Below are 22,298 nucleotides of genomic sequence, written 5' to 3'. Positions count from 1 at the left end.
AAGATTGGAAATACATAGAGAAATTAGATCCGAAAAAAAATAAATAAATAAAACATCTCGATAAATGGATAAAAGACTACGGATTCAAGGGCAAGTTAAGTAGTCAGAAAATAGTCGAATTACAAGAAGCAATAAAAAACAAAACGCGACAAAATGAAAAGACAATGGATAAGGAGGGATTTAAAGATACCAAATTTTGACTGGAGGTAGCAAAAAGAAGAGAAGAAGGAGATAAACGAGGAAAACAGAAACAAAAAGAAAAAGGGAAAAAAGATGAGAAGAGCAGTATGTACTGCAGATCAGAAGATAATGAGACAGGGCCAGTAGGTAGGAGCCCACAGACAGGCGTAGCGCCAGCGCCAAAACAAGCATCTGTAGTACCAGCAGCAGAACAAGCATCTGTAGCTCAGGCAAGCGCAGCACCAGTCCCAGAACAATCCCCTGTAGCACAACTATACCCTGACTTATCAGGGGTAGCGTCTTCACCCCCTCCATATAACCCAGACGAGCAAGGGGCTGGTGCGCTCCCTTCAAATACACTAAATACCAGGTCAAAAGGGTCAGTCGGCGACTGGTCCAACATATTAGGGAAAGTGTTATCCCCATTATCCCCTAAGCCACCGAAAGCGATAGGAATAGGTGATGCAGAGACGTATCCGATGATACAAGTAGCTAATCCTAATGTAGCACCCAATCAGCCTTCAACTATTTTAGTTTATAGAACTTGGACAATGGAGGATGTCAAAAAGCGGTGGCAGGAGTAGCCTCTCATAAAGAGGATGTGGAACAGTTTGTAGAAGATATGGAAAATGTGAGAAAGTCTTACCATTTGAATTGTCAAGAAACGCAGCAGATTTGGATGACTGCTTTAGGGTCTGATTGGCATGCAGTACGCAGTGATTGGAACCCGATCGGGGCAGATGGTACTGTCCTGGGTCAAGATAACCAGGAATTATCAAACAGGGTCAGAGACTTAGGGGACAGAGTAAAGACAAGGTACAAGAAAAGGGCAAATTACACTGAAATAGGGAGAGTTAAACAGAAAGATGATGAGACATTTGAAGATTATCGCATCAGAATGACTGCAGCATTCAAAACTCATAGTGGGTTAACAGATAACGGTGAGGCAACGGGGCCCTATCAACAACAGCTAAAAAATGCTCTACATGCGGGGTCAAAAGATGCTATCCGCGGCTGGGTCACTAAGCATTACATAGGATTACCCACAGGCAGCCTAGAGGACTATGTAAACCACGCGTTACACGCAGAAAAAGTGACAAAGGAAAAGAAGGGAAAGAAAACTTCAGCTGATACATTTTATCAAGATGATGAGCAGGAAGTGTATTTCCAGGATAGACCAGGAAGAGGAGGATTTAGGGGAAGAGGTTTACGAGGAAGAGGAGGATTCAGAGATCGAGGAAGAGGCAGAGGTAGAAACTGGGATAATCGCTATGCGAGAATGTTGGTCATGCGGACAAGAAGGACACTCAGCCAGATATTGCGGACAGCAGTCAGCATGACTGAGCCAGGGCAAGGGTGTCGATAGCAGTGATGATGTGGGAAATCTGGAGCCCATGTTGAAATTGCAAGACTTATTGTCAGTAGAAAGCGTCAGACCGGAAGTTGATTTGATGGTAAATGGAAAGTTGATAACGTTTCTATGTGATACTGGAGCATGCAGGACTGCATGTAAAGAAATAATACCTAACTGTAGGTACAGTGGAAATTACGTGGCAGTAAGATCAGCAGAAGGCAGCTTAACGTTGTCAAAAGAAACCGATCCAGTTTGGATCCGTGATCCGCACCCAGACGGCACGTCAGGACAGTTGTGGAAGATACTGTTGCAGCAGGTGTCACTGGGACCTGCGAAACAGATCAGCTAAACAGGATGTATTTGCCACTGCACATCTCACTATTAAAGAGTCCACACCTACAATGGAAAAATCTAGGCAGTTAACTGTCCACTCTCTGATCATCTGTCACTTCACACTCAGGTGACTTGTGATAGTTTGACTTGTTATTAAGATGAGGAGGTTTATATGTCAAACTGGCAGAACAGGTAAGTGGTTCTGTCTCCACTCCATCCATATTATCATCATACAGCCACTTCACTGTGTATCCACATCCATTATATATCGACACAGTGCACGTCAAGATGTCTCTGTCATCCCCCTGTAGTTTCTCCGCTGTTGAAGATGAGACAAGACAACACGAATAAAATAACTTCATCACTGTGATCATTAGTTTTGTAATGTTTAGCATTTTGTTATACCAAAACAGTTTGATCTGAAAACATAAAGATTTAAAGGGATAGTTCGTGTTTTTTGAAGTGCGGTCATATAAAGTACATATCTATAGTCGGTCTGTTCCCTACTGTAATCACCGATCAGCACAGCCTCAGTTTGGAGAAGCAGAGAGCCGCTCCAGCCCAGACACTCAGCTTTGTACTGTGGTGAACAGGGTCCAGAGAAAAAGTAAAATAAACCACCTAAAACCCAAGGCTCACCTTAAAAAATCTATAACAGTTCAAGTGTATGTTGTATAGGGAAAATTCACACCGCTTTACATCGCCGTCAGACCGCCCTTTCTTTTGGCGCTACATTTTCTCAACCGTAGAACCCCTGTATCCCTACGCATTAGCACAACTGCATTCTTATGATCATCTGCTCTCTGAATATCTTGTAAATGTCCAAACAGCCAAACATTCTGGCACAACTCCCACTTTCACAGGATTGAGCAGTGACACATTTCATCTTCTGAGCAGAAGAAGAAGAGAAAAAAGAAGAGGAAGATGAGGAGTGTACCCAATAAAGAAATTCCAGCTCAGCAACTAGAGCAGGTTGGCAAGTGATTGGAAGGTAGCTGGTTCAAATCCCAGCTCCGGGCAGAGCTAAACTGCATGTCCAAGTTTCCTTGAGCTGGCGACTTGTCCAGGGAGTACCCTGCCCTAGCCCAGAGACAGCTGGGACTGGCTCCAGCAAAAACCCCCACAACCCCCCAAAAAGTGGTTGCAGACAATGGACACACTCTCTCTGGATTTGAGGCATACTCTGACATCTCATGGAAAGAAACTGTAATTACACTTTGTCCAGTCAATGCAAACAGACTCCATGGTGATGTTCATCACTCAGACAGGGCTTCTTTGTGACGACTGACTTTTCTTTGGTAAAAACAAACATTTGACACAGAATGTTTACAAGACCAGATAAATTAGAATGAGTATTTTGTCTAGATAAGTTGTGTTACTATTAACCAGTATGTTGCCTATAGCATCATTATTCATTATCATCTCAGTGTCATCATCGCAATCATTTTAAATTATCATACAAATGTGAAAACCCTTGTCAACAAACAGACATTAAGGCACCTTTAGGTGTGAAGGTGTAACAGGGGCTACATCTCCTGCTGTGGGGCTTGTATGAGGATACATACGACTACTTTCACATGGAAAAGCTTTGTTATGATGACAAATGAAACATCAGCGTATTCGGCTGGACTATTTTAAAATAATTCACTGAGAACAGAATGATGTCGGCTGATATTTTATTGGCCCTCTGAAAGGAGTTCTGTTGTCTCCTTCCTTGCAGCAGCAGAGAGGTCCCGGGTCAGGACCTTGTTGGGCTCTGGTGGATCTTGAGTTTTGACCGAGAGGAACCACACGGAGAGAGGTGATGATTCACTGCTGATGTTCAAGTGAAGACACTGGATATCATTTCCTGCAGGAGGATAATATATGCATTTATTTGTTCTAAATCTAGGTTAGATCATTTATAAAAAATAATTTCAAGTTTCAAGTATATATATATATATATATATAATATATATGTGTGGCTTACCTCAGTGTATTGATGAATTCTAGCAGCTCTTTGGAGGACAATGCCATGAAGGTTACACAGCTTGATGGACAGCTGACCCAGTTTGGATGGGAAGGTCACACTGCAACAACACACACACGTTCACATGTTACAGTGAGGCTCTGCAGGTGGAGTCATAGCAACAGGTAGCATTGAATAGACCAGATCTAATTTCTGTAACTGTCCTTTAAAAATAATATTCCTGGAGCCATAAATCTGTTCTCTGAAACAAGATCAAATTGATCTTATCAAGGCTCCAGAGCAACAGTGAGCAGCTGGGCCAATCAAATCCAGCTTATTAAGAGTCCTTCATGAGGAATAATAACAGTATAATGATAATAACAACTTGGACTGAAGGGTCTGACTAGCTTACCTGTCCACCACTGCCTCCCACTACATGATGTACAACATGTCTGCTTCAACTGCTTCATTTCCAAACACTTTAACCTTTAACCTTTATTCTTTTCTCTATACTTTATAAGTTTGTGTACTTGAGTCTTTTGTCTGTACCATGACACATGTTACAGTGTTCATCTCAGAGCCTGACGACTTTCACCTGTCAGGCTTCAAAACACACAGAAAACACCATCAGATTGTCAAAGAGTGTCACAACTAACTTAAAATTGGCAGAATAAATCAAATGAGAGACTTTACTCTGTATACAAAAAATACACAGTATTCTCACCCCTCACAATACATAATGGTTCAGTCCACCCCTGCAGCTGCAGGTGCAGAAGATGAGTCTCCAAACAGCTTAATGAGCAGAGCAGCTGCTGCTCATCAAGACGTGTCTTTCCTCAAGAATCAGAGAGCCTTAAACGAAAGGAAAAGGCAGAAAGGGAAAGAAAGCAAGGAGAGGGAAGACAACGCCACACAAATTTCTTTTAAAAGAAAGGTGTTTCTAGTTTCTCAGTGTGAGCAGCAGCAGGTTCCACATCCTCATCTCATCCCTCTTTAACTTCCAACTGAGAGTTATTATTAAATGTAATCATTTCACACATTCACATTTTTAAATGATTTTATTTACATAGCTGGTACACAATCATGCAGGCTAGCAGTCTGGGAGCTGAGAGCCCCACAGGAACTGGAGAGGAGCCAGCCTTTAAACCCTCATCTTCCAGGCAGGAACCAATCAGCTCCCAGGGACAACCTACAACCACTCAAACACACCTGTAACCAATCACACGCAACCATACACTCACTCAGGAAAAAAGAGAGATATTAAAAACAGACAAACATTTATGACCTCTAGGGTCGTAACAAAGTTGATGCAGTATAACTTTAAAAGTCTAAAGTTGTGAAATACGACATAAAATACATCATTAATGTCCCACAATTTATGTATAAAGTGCTTACATGTCTTAAAAACCCACCATAACCTTGAATAAACTTGTGCATTTCTCTGATTTGAACATTGTTGTAATGTGAGAACACAACAACATGAAGAACATGTTTTTAGACATTTCAGTGTAGAAATGTCACATATCACATTTTTAAATCATGTTGAACTAATTTATGATTACATTTAAATCTATACCAAATAAAGTCATAGAGAAATCATTCACATCAGTTCAGTTAAAGGTGAGGCGACACAATGGAAACGGTGACATCTGCTGGCAGAAAGCAGCTCCAGAACATGAACGATGGTGATAAGAACGGCTTGAACACTGACTTCAGAGGGAAAAAAGCTCCACAGGTTGACTTGGTGTGTGTGTGTTGATGATGTGATGTGTAAACCAACTGGAGTTCACTGATGCTGCAGGAAAGATGATGATCGAACTGCTGTCACATCTAACATGCTCCCCTCAAGTACAACGTCGGGCTACACAAGTGGCAGACAGATACTGAGGTTTAACATTAATGTATGAAAAGAATTTATCCAAATTATATTTGAAAAAAATCATATTTGTTGAAGCAACAGGAGGAAAGATTTTATTTTATTTTGTGTTTGTTCTGCACAGTTCTAAATGTATGTTTGGACTGGATAAACTTGTTTCTGTTCTTGTTCAATCCAGGGAGCAGTAGGGAGGGCAGTCAGTGGCCCAAACATATGGAGCTGGTTACTTGGTGACAGTGGAGCTGACCTCAGAGGAGTTCAGTCTGCAGCACTGACAGTCATCTCCACTTGTTGCAATTGGTCCATCAGTCACTGCTGGACAAAGCTTTCCTCTCCACTCCACCTCCCAGTAAAACTGCCCAGTCAGAGCCTCTCCATCCACCAACTGATGGTGCTGCTTCAACCTCTCTGGATCATCAGGACTCAGCTGATCCTCTCAGTACTTCCACTTTTCATCACTCACTCTGACAGAGAGAAGCAGAGAGAGAGCAGAAGTCATACATGAGTGTTTACAGACACTCCCTCCATCAGCTGTCAGTCAGTGATATAAAGACCAGCAGGACTTCAGTCCTGTTCACACCACAAGTGGAGCAGCTGTGTAGTGTAGCCAGCTTTCTTTCAGCTCTCATGTTAATGTGTTGGAGTGAAGCGTACGGGTTTACTCCACAGGTTGCACTGAACTACACCGTGAAATAAATAGCATAAATTCCCTGAACCCATCATCACTGCAGAAACACTTTTATGATGACTGACTGATCTAAAAAAAAAAAAGAGTCTCAGTCACATACATATAGTTCATCTGCTTTGAAACATTACAAATATGTAAATATTGAGTCTGTTGTAAAATATGTGGAGCAAACAAAAGACAGAATATATGATTTTAAAGCTCCTACATGTTCATACACAGACTGACAGTCAAATATCAACTGTGGTTACTGGACTTCAGCACAGCTTCTGCTCTGTAAAAACACCACATGGTTACTACATGTAATGATGTTTCTCTGAAAACAGAGCAGTGATTTACAGGCTTGAGTCAGACTGATCTCTATGGTGACCTTGAAGGTCAAAACACATTACAGAAAAGATGGGACAGCATAATTGGACAGAACCCAAGATCCCGTCGACAGTTTGACATTTTGTGAAATTTTGTTGTGTTTTGACCTTCAGGGCCACAGTAGACATGAATGTTGTTACAAAGATTAACTGATCAGGTCTTTAGCATTTTAGAGAGATCACGTTTGATGAATGGGGATGTGACGGGCATTCTGTGATGCTGGCAGCTGTAATCCAGCTTTACTTCCTGTGCACATGAACACAACAACAAACTTCTGGCTCATCTGATTGGCTGACTGTTTTCTGTCCATCTTTCTGTCCAATCCTAATCCAATCAAAGCTTCACTGAGGAAAACAGGAAATACCGGATCTTCACTTTGATACTGACTGTGTTATAGAACAATAATGCCGATACCAGCGTGGACTGATTCCAACCATATACTGACCTCAGAGTCTCCAGTCTACAGTGTGGACTCTCCCTCAGATCAGACAGCAGCTTCACTCCTGAATCTGCCAGTTTGTTTCCCCACAGGTCTAACTGTTCCAGATGGGAGGGGTTGGATTTCAGAGCTGAGGCCAGAGAAGCACAGCTGATCTCTGACAAACTGCAGTTAATCAATCTGAATAAAGAATAAATCATGAATTTATAACCCATTCAGATGTATTCAGGTTTAAATATGCAGCTCAACATTTCTGTGTCGTAGTTAAGGGAGCTCCTCGGAATAGTGGTTCCATACTTTGACAATTGCTACCCACACACCAACTCCCCACACCTCAGGTGAAGGGGATGCTCCCCTTCTCTCATATTCTGACATGTTCTCTACCATACATTGATATTTGAATCCAAAATTGTTTAATTCTGACCAGTTGAGATGAGGGAACAGGATGTGCTAACATGTCAACAGATGTCTGGTGTTAGGACTACAGACTACACCTCTCTATAGGGAGGGGAAGTCCCGCCTCCTGAAGTGGACCTCACGGGACCTTATTTCAGTCCACCAAGTGGCATTTTGTCATAAATAAAGTAACATTTCATGTAGTTTTGTGTTATACCGCTCAGTGAACTGTTTTGTCTTATTCAACTTATGTCACCAACACCAATATGGCTGCTGCCTCAACACAGAAGAAGGTCTGGTCATACTGACAGCTGTAGTTATGTGAAAGGAGAGTTGGTCGGTTCTGTGAGCTGCTAATATTCAGGATGACTCCTCAAAGTTTCAGTCAGCGTTAAACCAGACGTCACTTACTGACTGTTGGCTGTGTCGTCTTTAGAATTACATATTTTCACAGTCTTATATTTTATTAGTTTTATAACAAACTGTGACTTTCTTGGGAAAATATTTCTTTTTAACTGACAAACATCATATGTGTGATTCATGACATAATTCAAACGAGATCAGAAAATTATTTTTCCAGGTGGTCCACCATAGGAGGCGTGGCTTCACCTCTTCATTGTGGATCATCATCATGGCTGCCTTCTACAGACATTAGCCTGTCAACACAACATCCACCCTCCTGTTCAGGTCAACACAGATCAATAACATGCTGCTGATCTCACTCAGGTCAAGAATTATAGTGTGTGTGTGTGTGTGTGTGTGTGTGTGTGTGTGTGTGCGTGTGCGCGTGCGCGTGTATCAGTCAATCAGTATCCATGATCAGACATTACTTATGAAAAACATTTCAAGTAAACTTTATGATTTTAAACCACATATGAGTTCAGAGGATCTTCTGTTTAAAGACAATTAATTAAAAACATGAACATTAATTTACATTTTCTAGAGTTTCTTTAAGAGTCTTTACTGACTGCAGACTAAATTTAGATCAAGAAACATGAAAACATGAACAAAAGGACGTTTACAAAGTTATGTCTGATCATAGTTTAGTTTCAATAGTTAATGTTAACAGTAACAGGGAGTCAGTGAACTGACCGCAGAGTCTCCAGTCTACAGTGTGGACTCTGCAGAAAATCACAGAGCAGTTTCACTCCTGAATCCTGGAGCTTGTTGTGACTCAGGTCCAGCTGTTGCAGATGGGAGGGGTTGGACTTTAGAGCTGAGGCCAGAGAAGCACAGCTGATCTCTGACAAACTGCAGTGACTCAATCTGAATAAAGAATACATGAGGGGAGTTTAGAAGACACAATTCCTGCTCGAAATTGTTGAGTTTTTAATCATCTGTTCAGAGCTGAACAAGTTAAGAAAAATGAGACTGGTGTCACATTTATAATTGACATCAACAGCGTAATAATTTTCTTTATAAAATGTGTCTTAAGAGTTTTGGACAGGTGTAGTATGTTCAGTCAGAGATTACAATAAATTACATTCATGTGTTTTTTGTCCAGCGTAACTTTAACATCATCAACACCCCTGTTCAAAGATTCAACACTTTCTATTCAGAGATTTTAATCTGAGTGGGGCCGCAGCTTTCTGATATCAGATTAGGACAATATGTGTCCAACAGTGCCCGTCACTTTCAAACTGACAATTCAACATTATCACATATACTGTGTGATTGGTCACCTCTCAGCTCTTTGTTCATTTGTTACACAACTATATCTGTCACTGTTCATATGAACAACAGGGCAAAACACTATGGATGTCTTCAGGAGAGACCGTCTGAACATGTGACACGTTTTCTCCATATGTAAACCATTGTTGTGTCTCCAGCAGCTCTTCACTCCACCTCTGGCTGTTTGGAACAGCTGTGAACATCTCCAGATGTTTTCACATGACACATCTTCACCACCACTCTCCTCTCCATCAACACAAAGCTGACTGACTGTGAGCTTCATCCTCCATAATCTTCATCACTGATCAGGTGTGCACTGAGCTGTTTGTGTGTGTGTGTGTGTGTGTGTGTGTGTGTGTGTGTGTGTGTTGTGATTTGAGCTCAAACAAACCCAGTAAACACGTGAACTTCAGGAAATGTAAAACTTCTGTTCTACATAACTGCAATGCACACAGAGAAAAACCACATGAACTGACCTCAGAGTCTCCAGTCTACAGTTTGGACTCTCCAGTCCAGCACACAGACGCTTCACTCCTACATCATTCAATACGTTGACACTCAGGTCCAGCTGTCTCAGATGCGAGGGGTCGTACTTCAGAGCTGAGGCGACGACTTCACAGTCAGCCTCTGAGAGTTCACAGCGAGACAGTCTGTGATTACAGATAATAAAACATTTAAAATCTGATCAAATCCGACACTTTACTTTGAAAACAGACGCTTTACGTTTTGCATCACAAAGCACAGTAACATAAGCAGCTGTAGCTCAGCTGGTCAGGTGTTTGGCCTGAGCTGGTCAGACACTGATCATAGATAGATAGATACAGATAGATTTATAACTTTGTTAATCCCTGAGGGGAAATTCGGTCATCATAGCATAGCATTAAGGTTTGTAGTTTGAAACTTGCTCCGCTTCACATGAGCACCCAGACTTTGACCTTCCTGAGGAGATCAGCTGGGCTGAATGAGTGGCCCGTTTTAAATCCCCCTCAAAACACACCTGTATAAATTAGCTTTTAACATCAGATTTAGATGATTTCATCTTTGTTTGAGTTTAGTTTCATATATTTCTGTTTGTCTGTTCTCTTCATTCTGCTGTCTTTATATTTGTGACTGTCCCTGTAATGCTTTTATTGTGAGTCTTTTCATTGTCTTCAAACTGATGTTACTGCTTTTAAAGTGCTATATAGAATAACATAAATAAATGTAGAGGTGTCCTTGAGGGAAGTAATAAACCAGAAATGACAGTTTAGGAGAAAAGTGTTTTAAGAACTGATACGTAAACATGTCAGAATTTAGTTTTCAGGGTGCTGTGATTTATATTTGTTAAGCTCCATGTTCACATGATAATCAGTGAACTGTAAAGTCACTGTAGGTTGGAACTGTTGGTTGGAATACTTGATCTGGTAGATGTGTGTAGTGTTGAGGTTTTCTGTTATTTATGTGTGTTAAGTGTTGACATTAATACAGAAGGCCTCCCTTTATACTGTTTAACACATCTGGACTTACAAAGCCTTTCTACAGTTCTTCACAGCTGAAATCAGTCTCTGTCGTCCCTCAGGAGATGTGTTGTAATTCTTCAGGTCCAACTCATCCAGAACCTCCTCTGACATCTGCAGCATGTAGGCCAGAGCCGAGCAGTGGATCACAGAGAGTCTCTTCTCTGATCTGTTCTCTGACTTCAGGAACTCTTGGATCTCCTGATGGACTGAGTGGTCATTCGTCTCCCTCAGACAGTGGAAGATGTTGATGCTTCTGTCGGGAGAGATCTCATCACTGTTCATCTCCTTCAGGTTGTTGATGACTCTCTGGATGATATCTGGACTGTTGTCTGTCTGACCCAGCAGGCCCGCTAAGAGTCTCTGGTTGGACCTTAGAGAGAGGCCATGAAGGAAGCGAACAAACAGGTCCAGGTGGCCATTTTTACTCCTCAGGGATTTCTCCATGGCACTCCTCAGGAAGACATCCAGGGATGAGTCACTGTTATACCTGCGACCTCTCAGGAAGTCGTTCTCCTCATGTCCTCTCAGGAAGCCGTCCAGTACCTCTGTGTTCCTGCTGGTGTAACAGTGGAACATGTAGACTGCAGCCAGAAACTCCTGAATGCTCAGATGAACAAAGCAGTAGACTGTTTCCTGGAAGATCACACTCTCTCTTCTGAAGATCTCTGTACAAACTCCTGAGTACACCGAGGCCTCTGTGACATTAAGACCACACTGCTCCAGGTCTTCTCAGTAGAACATGATGTTTCCTGTCACCAGATGTTCAAACGCCAGCCTCCCCAGCTTCAGAAGAACTTCCCTGTCAGCCTCTGTTAACTTCTGTGGCCTTCTCTGACATCTCTCATACTTCTGATTCTTCTTCTTTGTCTGAAGCAGCAGGAAGTGCGAGTACATGTCAGTCAGGGTCATGGGCAGCGCTCCTCTCTGGTCTGTAGTCAACATGTGGTCCAGAACTGTAGCAGTGATCCAGCAGAAGACTGGGATCACACACATGATGTGGAGGCTCCTGGAGGTCTTGATGTGTGAGATGATTCTGCTGGACAGATCTTCATCACTGAACCTCCTCCTGAAGTATTCCTCCTTCTGGACGTCAGTGAAGCCTCGTACTTCTGTTACCCTGTCGACACACGAAGGAGGGATCTGATTGGCTGCTGCAGGTCGGGAAGTTATCCAGATGAGAGCTGAGGGAAGCAGCTTCCCCTGGATGAGGTTTGTCAGCAGCACACTGACTGATGACTCCTGCGTGACATCAGACATGACTTTGCTGTTCTTGAAATCCAGTGAAAGCCGGCTTTCATCCAGGCCGTCAAAGATGAACAGAAGTTTACAGACAGCGAGTTTCTCTGCTGTCATCTTCTGCAACGTTGGATGGAAAACATGGAGCAGCCTGAGAAGACTGTACTGCTCATCTCTGATCAGGTTCAGCTCCCTGAACGAAAGCAGAATCAGCAGACTGACATCTTGGTTTTCAGTGCCCTCTGCCCAGTCCAGAGTGAACTTCTGCACCAAGAAGGTTTTTCCAACTCCAGCGACACCGTTCGTCAGAACCACTCTGATGCGTCTCTGTTGGTCAGATGAGGCTTTAAAGATGCTGCAGCACTCGATGGAAGTTTCACTGAAGCGCTTCTTCTTGGAAGCTGTTTCAAGCTGCCTCACCTCATGTTGGGTATTAACCTCTTCACTCTGGCCCTCTGTGATGTAGAGCTCGGTGTAGATCCTGTTGAGGAGGGTTCCACTTCCTGTGTCATCACTTCCTGTTTCATCACTTCCTCCATTCACACGTTCACATCTCCTCCTCAGACTGAACTTGTGTTCATCTAAAACCTCCTGAAGACCAACTTTCACTGAAAAGAGAAAACACGTTTGAGAAAATGTGGGAATCACTGACTGATAATGAATTAACATTGTGAAGATGTCAAGAGTTTTGTTAGTAGTCAGTACCTATATTACGTCTGACAAGTTGTTACACACCTGGGATTTGGTTTTTGTACAGCAGTGTTGCACTCTGTGGGGAGCGCCAAGTCACACAAAAAGAGAATTTCTGCATAATGTGGCTTTAACGTGTACCGATGTTCAGTCTTACTTCACACAGTGTGTCTCAGTCAGTCAGACAGTCTGTCCACAGTCCAGCTGTTGTTCTGGGTCTTACCTCCACACTGGGGACAGGAGGAGTCTCCTGATGAATCAGGCTGGTTCAAGTCTGAGGTGATGCACCATCTGCAGAACCGGTGTCCACAGCTGGTAGAGAGCGGATCCTCCAGGACGTCCTGACACCAAAAGCAGCAGGTCGGCTGCTCCTCCACAGAGGCAGTGCTCCTCTTCCTCTCTCTGCGAATACATTTCTTTATAACTACGATGATTTTAGATTCTCAGCAACTTCTACAGCTGCATTGTTGAGAGCATCTTCACGTTCAACCTCATTTCACTGCCCCGACGGTTCACATTTTTGAACATGCATAACTGCAGGTCTCAGATTTGCACTGTTTTATTATCATTGTTGTTGTTGCTTTTTTCTTATTTATCACATGTGCCTTGTAAAAGTGCTTTACTTTGTATGTTTCGGTTGTATTTCTTTTTACATTGTTGGAATTCTGTGGACAGCGCTCATGGCAATGAACACTTTGAATCTTGATGATTGTTGTTGAACAACATCCGCATTTGGTCGACACTGTTGAGAAGCTCAGGCGGTCACAGAAAAAAAAGTAAAAGTGTCCAGACTTTTCAGCTTGAATACAGCATTTAGTCTGTCATGAAAATGATCTGAGAAGATCATCTTGCAGAACGAAACGTGCTAGCATCAAAAAACTGTCTTTGTCACAGAGATTATTCTCTGCAGTAAACCAAAATCCAGCTCAAAAATCTCACAGGCTTTTTGTGGAGGAAGCCAGCACGATGCTAACTTCAGGGTTAGCCTACAAAAACACCAATCTATTCTCATCCTGGTGAGGTTTGTTAGTGTCCTCTGGGATTTGACTGAGTTCAGACATGTTATAAGGAGACTATCAAAGAGTTTTATGTTAGTGTTTCTTCAGTCCCGGAGCATGATGTCACTCCACAGTAAAACATTACCAGCAAACACTGACTGAGTCCGTCTCAGTCCTCTTACTTTGTGCCTGAGGGTCCTGGTTCATTACTGAAGTCTAGAACATCACCTTTGGACCGTTCACTCTTTATAGACAGACAGCTGGATACTGGAGACTCTGCTCTCTGTCTGCTGGACAGAACTCTGCAAACATCAACATGTCACATTAATCCTTCATAACTAAATGGATCAAAGAAACTCTACATCCAAAAATTGTTGCCGCAATGGAAAAAAAGTATGTTTAAAAGTGTCTGTTTGTTGTCACAGATCAGATTACTGATCTATAGCAGAGAAACAGGAAACTTTAATATGGACAGAAGAGACATTTGAGTGGAAATTTTAATACACAGACACAAAATCAACAAAATAATCGTGTCATTGTTACTGAAAAACGAGTCATACAAATGAGTTAGTATCAGTTGTCTTACTTTGTGCCTGAGGGTCCTGGTTCATTACTGAAGTCTAGAACATCACCTTTGGACCGTTCACTCTTCTCAGACAGACAGCTGGATACTGGAGACTCTGCTCTGTCCTCCTCTTCTTCCACACGAACACTCATCTTCTGGTCTGAGGTCAGTCTGGGAGGTGAAACATGAACTGTGAGCTCAGAGCAAAAGGATCAGCAAACAAGTGTAGTTTCTGTATGTTTCTTACACATCCTGGGTTCTAAGACAATGGTGGATAGGAGGAAGACAGGATGAGACGGGACTAGATGCTCCCCTTTGACAACTGCGGGAATGTGACATCTGCCCTGAGGTGGGCCTCAGAGATAAGCTACAGGAAGGAGCCCACACCAAAGGTTTAGAGCTGACTCAGCGTATACATTGTCATCTAAGTATAGAGAGACATTCCAGTCCACTTTAGCTGACATCAGCAAAGTTAAGTAATACACACAAGAGTTATTTCATAGAGGATGTGAGGCAGACCCATCCTTCTCTTCTTTCCCATTGGATAGATGAACCTTGAATCAACCAAAGTGACCAATTGGGAGAAGGAGGCGGTTATGGAAAATAGACTTTAAAAAAGGCCCCCCACACCAGAGAAAGGGGGGTGGCATATGGTAGAATTCCTAAGATCGAAGGCGTAGGAGTTCTGATAGGGCAGAGGGCAAAAACGTTTGGCATTACTTTGCCCTAGATTGGAGAACACCAGATGTGTGGCCACACTCTGCTTGGACGCTAGGCTACCTGAAGTCTGTTTCAATAAAGGTTGCTCTATCATTCCACCCAGCCTTGCCTCCGCAGAATTCTTCTATCAACATACTACACGCCGACACCTTTGAGGAAGACAGCACAGAAACTATACAAGTTTGTTGAAGAGTGAGACTCAGGCCTGAGACAACAGGAAGCAACAAACAATCTGTCTCCCCTTCACACACACACACACACACACACACTGACACACGCTATACAGTAGAATAAAAGCAGCCAGAACTCCACCTGGTCGCTTTCCATTCATCTGTGCTCATCAGGACTTTGTATCCACAAATGAATCAAACTAGTGAGTTCATTGAAACATTTCTTTCCTCTACACTCCACAGGAACAAAACGGACATGATAGAAATGTTGTTTTAACACTCACCCTGCATCAGACTTCACTTCCCTTCCTTCTGCTGTGTCGACTTAACAGAGTTTGAACAGACTGAACACTTTCACTTTCAGCCGCCCTCTCATGTGACACTGAGTTCCTACTTGTTCCTACTGTGTGTGTGTGTGTGTGTGTGTGTGTGTGTGTGTGTGTGTGTGTGTGTGTGTGTGTGTGTGTGTGTGTGTTGTTTGACAGTCTTCCTGCGCCTACAGCTCACCAAAGGACAAAAAAACCACACCTCGGTTAGAAGTGCTCAACACTTGAATCTTCCTCTGACAGACAGACACTCTAAAACTTCCACAGACAAATTTCAACAAGCAGGCTTTATTTACAGCAACATGTAGGGTTAAATGTTCAGACAAAACATACAGATGTGTTCCTACAAAACAGCATCTAGGCCTGTGACTGACTACCATTTAACAATGTTCAATGACACAGGATCCACATGAATTAAAATGACCTAATAAACTCTGTTGGGACTGACCACATGGTTCTGACACCAGAGCAGCCTGCATATAGACCAAAGCTTGAATGGAGTCTACTAGCACCAACAAAGCCGACCCTAGTGTCCAGTAGCTGGCGCCTGCCTGTCAAAGTTCCCCCAGGTCGGGAAAACTTCAATGTCGCATTGAGAGCGCGGCTGAATGCATCGTCAGTTCAGACAGACGTGGAGGAGGAGATTAAAAACAGCTACATGCAGAGCCGTGTCGTGCTATATTCGGACTATGTGGGTGCACAGGGCCTCCACACCTGCTAATAATTTGCCACCTCTGATGTGCTGCTTCTTATAACAGCATCTTCTTCCTGCCATCAGTAAGAAGTCACTTCCTCATAATGACTTCAGTCTGTTTCCACACCTCAGTTTGGTGTGTGATGTCAGATTTTTTCACATTTGAACTTTTACATTTAAGATACATATTTGTACAATACAACTGATCTTTATATCCTTTAATGTAAAACAGACAGGATTCATGATGTTTACAGCACACATGAACAGCTGAAGAGTCAAACTCCTCGTCCACCAGTTTGACTCCAGCCTGTTACTCCAGCTCAGACTAAAACACAGAGAGCTTGGCACAGAAAAGACATTTGTCATATTGATGAATAAAAGCAAATGCGTTCAGTCTAACTCTTAAAAAGATGTTATGTTATCTCCTCATGTGAAATATGACGAGGTGATATTTAACAGCGGTGGACTCGTTTCTCTGGTGAGTTGATATTGGTGATCAGTGGAGTCTGACGGAGGCAGACGGCTCTCCAGTGTTTTCATACACCACTGTACCTTCATCTTCATCTTCATCATCATGCTGCTGAGGAAAACACAACACTCTGGGTGAAAATGGAGCAAATACATGTTGAAACACAAAGCAGCTCCAGGGAAACAGTTGAGTTCAGGGCCTCGCTAGATAGATAATTATTGGAGAAGAAAGAGCATTATTCATTCACTTTCCTGACAAACACACTAAGAATAATTCCAGACACTGAGACATGTATTCAGTTTTTCAGATTATAATCTCAGTTCTCACAAGGAAATCCAAAATGTACTTTAAGTTTCACTACCTGATGTTTTTATACTCTCAAAAAACAGCGAGTCCAGTCAGCAGGATGAAATGATGGCAGTTAACATTACTGCAAACCACTGATACTGTCACATGTGTGTGTAATGAAACTACTTACAATACTGACATTTCCACAATATCGCTCATATCACATTCACATTACATTCTAATGGCCAGACCTTCACATCCAGAGGTCCTGAGGAGATCGAGCTGGTGTTTCAACATTTGTAAGTGTGACAGCGCTGGATATTTTTTAAAGGAACCTTGCCACAAGTTCCAGTTGTGTTTGAGGCGACATGAATTGGTGTTTTAAGCCAAAGCAGGATCTTTTCTGAACCCGAACTAAAAGTGGTTTTGGTGCCTAAACCTAAACACTGCATAAGCACAGCCTTGTAACAAAGTGAAATCGACGAAGGAACCCAAAGAAATATAAAGTTACAACATAAAAAATTGGAAAATTCAACACATTTGTGGTTTTGCAGAAACATAAATCGCCATCAAATGTTCTGACAGTTGGGTTTTTACATCTTACATTTTTCCTCCACTGTTGAAACTGAACACAGTTCACAATTGAGTTTGAAACTCACCCTGTTTTCTTGCCTCTGTGTTTTGTTCCCTGAAAAGACAAAAAGAAGTCAAGTTCAGTTTCCACAGTGAAAGTCCAGGTTTATCAAAGCTTCCTGTTTCATCTGTGGCTGCTCTCACCTTTAGTTCTCGTCCACATGCTGACTGTAACGACACTTATTAAGAGTGCTGACAAACCCACAGACACAATGATGCACCGCCACCCAACTGAAAAGAGGAGGAGGAGGAAGAGGCAAAGATAGAGATTTTTATTTCTTATTTTTATGAATAACTTCATTTTGTCATTCTTCTGAAAAAAATATTTACAAATAAATACAATCATGTTCAGAAACACAGACGAATCAATAAATAAAAAACAAAAATTATAAAAAACAGCTGAACTCATCCACATCCTGCATTTCTCTGTAATAATTCAAATCGATCATTATTCTGGCTTTGACCATCCTCCTGAACAACAGTGTTAGATCAATCCCTACTGAGTGGTCAGTTTTAATCTCTCATGTCCCAAAATGAAATTAGCATTTGCTGGGCACAAAAGCCCGCTTGTGGCTGCTGCCAGCGGAGAGACAGCCAGCAGCTTCCCCTTCACCACCACGCTGCTGACTAACAGCAGACTCATCAAACGTTCTTGCTTCAGAAACACGACCGCCGCCTCGTTGATCCGTGAAGCACAACCCAGATTCTGGCAGCCAGCAGCCCGTCCTCCACCGAGGCATCGGCATCTGGAACACACCTGATGCCGCTTCACGAAAACAAAGCACCGGCCTCACGGCGTGTTGCCTCACAGAGGAACTCTTTTTAACAACAGTCCTGTACAGTCCTTGAAGTCTGAGGAAATGCTCACCAAAGGGAAAAACACTCAGCAGGTCGGCTACGAGAGGCTTTCTAACTTTCAGTCTCTCAGGATGGTTCTGGTCTCTGGTGGCCTCAGCTAAGTCTCGGAGTTCCTCCACTTCAGACTCCAGAGCTTTCACTCAACTTATCAAGGTTTCTGTGACATTCTGAGTGTACTGGTGACAGATTTGCCTAATTTGGACTTTTCCAAAATCCCACCACTGTTGTAAAGACACAAACTCACATTTCATACTTTGGAGGTTTTTCCTACAAAAGACGAAAGTTTCTTTGAAGTTTTTGTCCTCTGTGTTAAAATGCCAGGAGGCACTGTTGTGTTTTACACATTTTATAAAAACAGAAGCTGTCGCAGGTGAGTGACTAGAGAAGCCAACAGGGCTGATAACACAACTTTTAAATACATTCAAATGATGTTAAAAGAACAAAAGCGATCTAGCCTGTCCACAGACAGTGAGTTATCTTCAGAGTGTGTCCAGGTGTTTTGTCTCTGTCTGTTATGAAAGCCTCTCCACACATCACACAACTCCTGAGCCTCCATGAGGTGAAGCAGACGAGTGTGAGAGGCAGCGTGAGGCTCTGCATGGTTCCTGTCTGACCTGCTGTCCTCAGAACAGTTAAAACCTCCACCCATAAATACATATTCCTCATTATTACACTTAGCACTTTATTTAAGACATCTAGAAACTGAGGAGCTGTAGATCAGGGAACACTTCTTCACCTTGAACATTTCTGGCTCCTTCAGTGTTCTGCAGGAACTTCTTCACACTCAGTGAAGAGTAACCTCTCCTGCTGTGAGCCCACGTCTGTGAGGAAGCTACAGACTCTTCATCACTCTCCTCATCATCTTCACTCTCACCTGACTGCAGGCTCTCACTGTGAAGAGAAGCTTTCTTCACTTTAGCAGAAGGCTGACACACGTCACTGCTCACTTTCCTCTTCTCATCGTCTTTAAAGGAGTCTTCATCTATCAGCATGTCACCTTCCTCCTCCAGAGGACATTCTGCCTCCTGACTGATCAGTAACCTGCACACCAGCACCTGAACCACCAGGAACCAGACCAGCTGCACCTGAACCAACAGGAACCGGACCAGCTGCACCTGAACCACCAGGAACCAGACCAGCTGCACCTGAACCACCAGGAACCAGACCAGCTGCACCTGAACCAACAGGAACCAGACCAGATGTACCTGAACCACCAGGAGCCAGACCAGCTGCACCTGAACCAACAGGAACCGGACCAGCTGCACCTGAACCAACAGGAACCGGACCAGCTGCACCTGAACCAACAGAAACCGGACCAGCTGCACCTGAACCAACAGGAACCAGACCAGCTGCACCTGAATTAACAGATCATCCAGACCAGCAGCACCATGATCATCAAAAATTGGGCCGACAGCATCTGAACCTTCAGCCTGACAAAGGTGTCCTGGATCACTACACCTCGTTCAACAACTGTGCTCACTTTATCAACGCTGTCCAGAAAAATAACGACTCCATTGTTCATCCTAGATTTGGACTTCAGACCGTCAGAACCAACCATTTCTCTAAACGCTGAACTGCAATCCTCCACAGAGCAGTTAACAGTCGGACAGAGTTTAACTCCGTGTCTGTGTGAGCTTCTGTGTGAGCTTCTCCAGCCCCACGCCTCCGACTGCATGAGTCAGCATGACTTCCAACTGAGGCCGATTGGTACCACTGCAGAACTGAACCGCTTCAAACTACAGCACAGAATACAACTGCTGTCATGAATCTAACAAAACAAACAAACACATAAACATACAAAACATAGAAACACACTCCACCCTCTGCCACTCCCAGCATGCACTCACAGAGAGAGAGAGGGACAAACACACACACACACATACACACATACAAACACAGAAGTGCTGATGCAATACCACATAGACCAGAAAATAGAGACACAAAGTGTCTGTCAGCATCTAACAGACTGTAGAAGCAGATCAAAATGTTCACTAACTTCTCTGTAGCTCTGATGTACTGCCATCGGTCCCAGAACCTGTGTTGGTTCTTTCTGTTCTGCTGGTGTCACTGGATTCAGTTGTTGCTGTTATCGGTGGTGTTGAGTAGTGTTCAGTACAAAACTTGTGTTGTGATGTAATATAAAACATCAACACCTTAACACAAACAAATATTTTCTGTAATTATCACATATTCTCACCTGGTTTCTTTCCTGATGACTGAAGTCTGAAGGGAAACAGCTGTTTTTTGTTTCCATCAGTCACTTTACACTCGTAAAGTGACTGAGTTCTCTGAAAGGTCACAGAGGCAGAGCAGAGAGACTGTGATGTAGTTACACCTCCGTTATCTGTATCCACCTCTTTACCCTCATACAGCCACTTCACTGTGTGTTTACATGGTCCATATGTCCACACAGAGCAGATTAATGTCACCTCATCATGGTTCTGATGTTCAGTCACTGGTGAAGATGGAGATATTGTGAGAGAAAGACAACAAGAGTCAAATGAACTTCATCACTGTGATCATAATTATTGTAATGTTTCACAGTTTGATCTGAAAACATGATGATGTAAATACTCACTGGAGACAACAGACAGATAAACCACAGAGTCTGGAGAACTTTTTGGAGCTCCTCTATATTCATACTGCTGACAGATGTAATGACCAACATCCTCGACTGTGACCGTCTTTATAACCAGAGAACATTTCTCTGTAACACTCAGTCTGTCTTTAGCTTTGACATCTTTACCAATCTGTCCAAGTTCAACCAGCTCTACTGTTCGTTTGCTTCCTAAACCACTGAAGGTCCAGGTAGTGCTGTTACATTGTTGCTGAGGCTTTATCACATTTTCACAAGTCAAAGTGACGTCATCTCCAACTGTGACAGTGAAGGAGGCTGGAAGGTTTTCAGCTGCTCCTGTTTACAAGATCAGAGACAAATATGGAAAATAAACTGAAATGAGAAAAAATCTGTGATATTTCTTTATCCTTGTTTCTAAAAGTTCACTAAACTCACCATGTTGTAAACAAACAACACATTTTGTATTCTTACTTCAATCAAATATATCTAATAAAGTACATTATTGCAATGCACCTTCCATTTCTATATGTGATAAACGTCTTCTTACCTGTGAACTGAAGCATCGCTGTCACAAATAAAGACATTTGAATCCATTTGAACTGGACCATCATGATTCTCTGTCTCTCTCCTTCTTCTGTCTCTCTTCTTATGATCATCTGAGTTTCTAAAGTCGTGCTTTAGTCGAGAGAAGCTGCACCTACTTCCTGTGGTTCATATGATGTCACTTCCTTATTCTTAGGCGATTCACACATATGTTAGTGGTCTGAGGCCTGTTGGTTCTGCCCTCTTTCTCTGAGCTTGTGTCTCTCAGAGAAGTGAAGGGGAAGTGTTGTGATGAGAATGTGGCTACAACAGCAGCATCAAGCCTCCACAATATGTGTTGCTCAACTGGACAGTTCCAACACTTCACCTGTGGTCTGGAGGTTGTTCATGCTGTATGCTCACTGCAGACACGACTAGTTGGACATTTAAGATTTGTGAAGTGTATTGATGTCATTTGAGTTCAGAGTACAGATGATTTTGTTAACAGATATAAAGACAAGACTGTTACTGACTCCATTAAGGCTGAAAACACATTCAAGCACCCACACAAATCTGTGAACAACAATGCTAAATGAAAGTGAGTTCAAATGAGTTCTTCTGCACACAGAGACATGAAACTGAGCTCAAGCTGCTGCAGCTTCAACAACAAGCAGGAAATCTTCAGATCAGCTCTGAATTGAAATCCAGCTGCTCAGTTCTGAACTGGCTGCAGAAAATCAAGATTTTCACAAGTGATGCAGGAAAGTGTTGAAGCACCTGTATAACAGACACATTGAAAGA

At 42.7% G+C, this 22,298-nt stretch overlaps 2 protein-coding genes across 3 annotated transcripts; both read right to left on the bottom strand.

Moving 5' to 3' along the window:
- Positions 1-3,526: 3,526 nt before the first annotated feature.
- LOC119012496 (protein NLRC3-like) lies at positions 3,527-15,491 on the bottom strand. The gene is given in 10 exon segments (XM_037086385.1): positions 3,527-3,716; positions 3,837-6,155; positions 7,191-7,364; positions 8,673-8,846; positions 9,728-9,901; positions 10,758-12,594; positions 12,900-13,078; positions 13,857-13,976; positions 14,261-14,410; positions 15,414-15,491. Coding segments are annotated over 8 exon segments (2,817 nt in total). The 5' UTR covers positions 14,392-14,410; positions 15,414-15,491; the 3' UTR covers positions 3,527-3,716; positions 3,837-6,127.
- Positions 15,492-16,350: 859 nt separating this feature from the next.
- Positions 16,351-21,688, bottom strand: LOC119012499. 2 transcript variants are annotated; one of them, XM_037086397.1, is made up of 7 exons: positions 21,523-21,688; positions 20,976-21,311; positions 20,595-20,852; positions 20,394-20,480; positions 17,684-17,770; positions 17,566-17,594; positions 16,351-16,729 (listed from the first exon to the last, which is right to left on the bottom strand). In XM_037086397.1, the coding sequence occupies exons 1-7, from the start codon at positions 21,629-21,631 to the stop codon at positions 16,646-16,648; spliced, it is 990 nt and encodes a 329-aa protein (XP_036942292.1). In that variant the 5' UTR covers positions 21,632-21,688; the 3' UTR covers positions 16,351-16,645. The 2 variants fall into 2 exon arrangements, with proteins under 2 accessions (XP_036942292.1, XP_036942293.1); XM_037086398.1 differs by having other exon boundaries at positions 16,351-16,726.
- Positions 21,689-22,298: the final 610 nt, after the last annotated feature.

Source organism: Acanthopagrus latus, chromosome 22 (assembly GCF_904848185.1).
Source record: "Acanthopagrus latus isolate v.2019 chromosome 22, fAcaLat1.1, whole genome shotgun sequence".
Taxonomy (NCBI): domain Eukaryota; kingdom Metazoa; phylum Chordata; class Actinopteri; order Spariformes; family Sparidae; genus Acanthopagrus; species Acanthopagrus latus.
The sequence above is the reverse complement of the archived record's forward strand: the minus strand, read 5'-3'. Positions and strand labels throughout refer to the sequence as shown.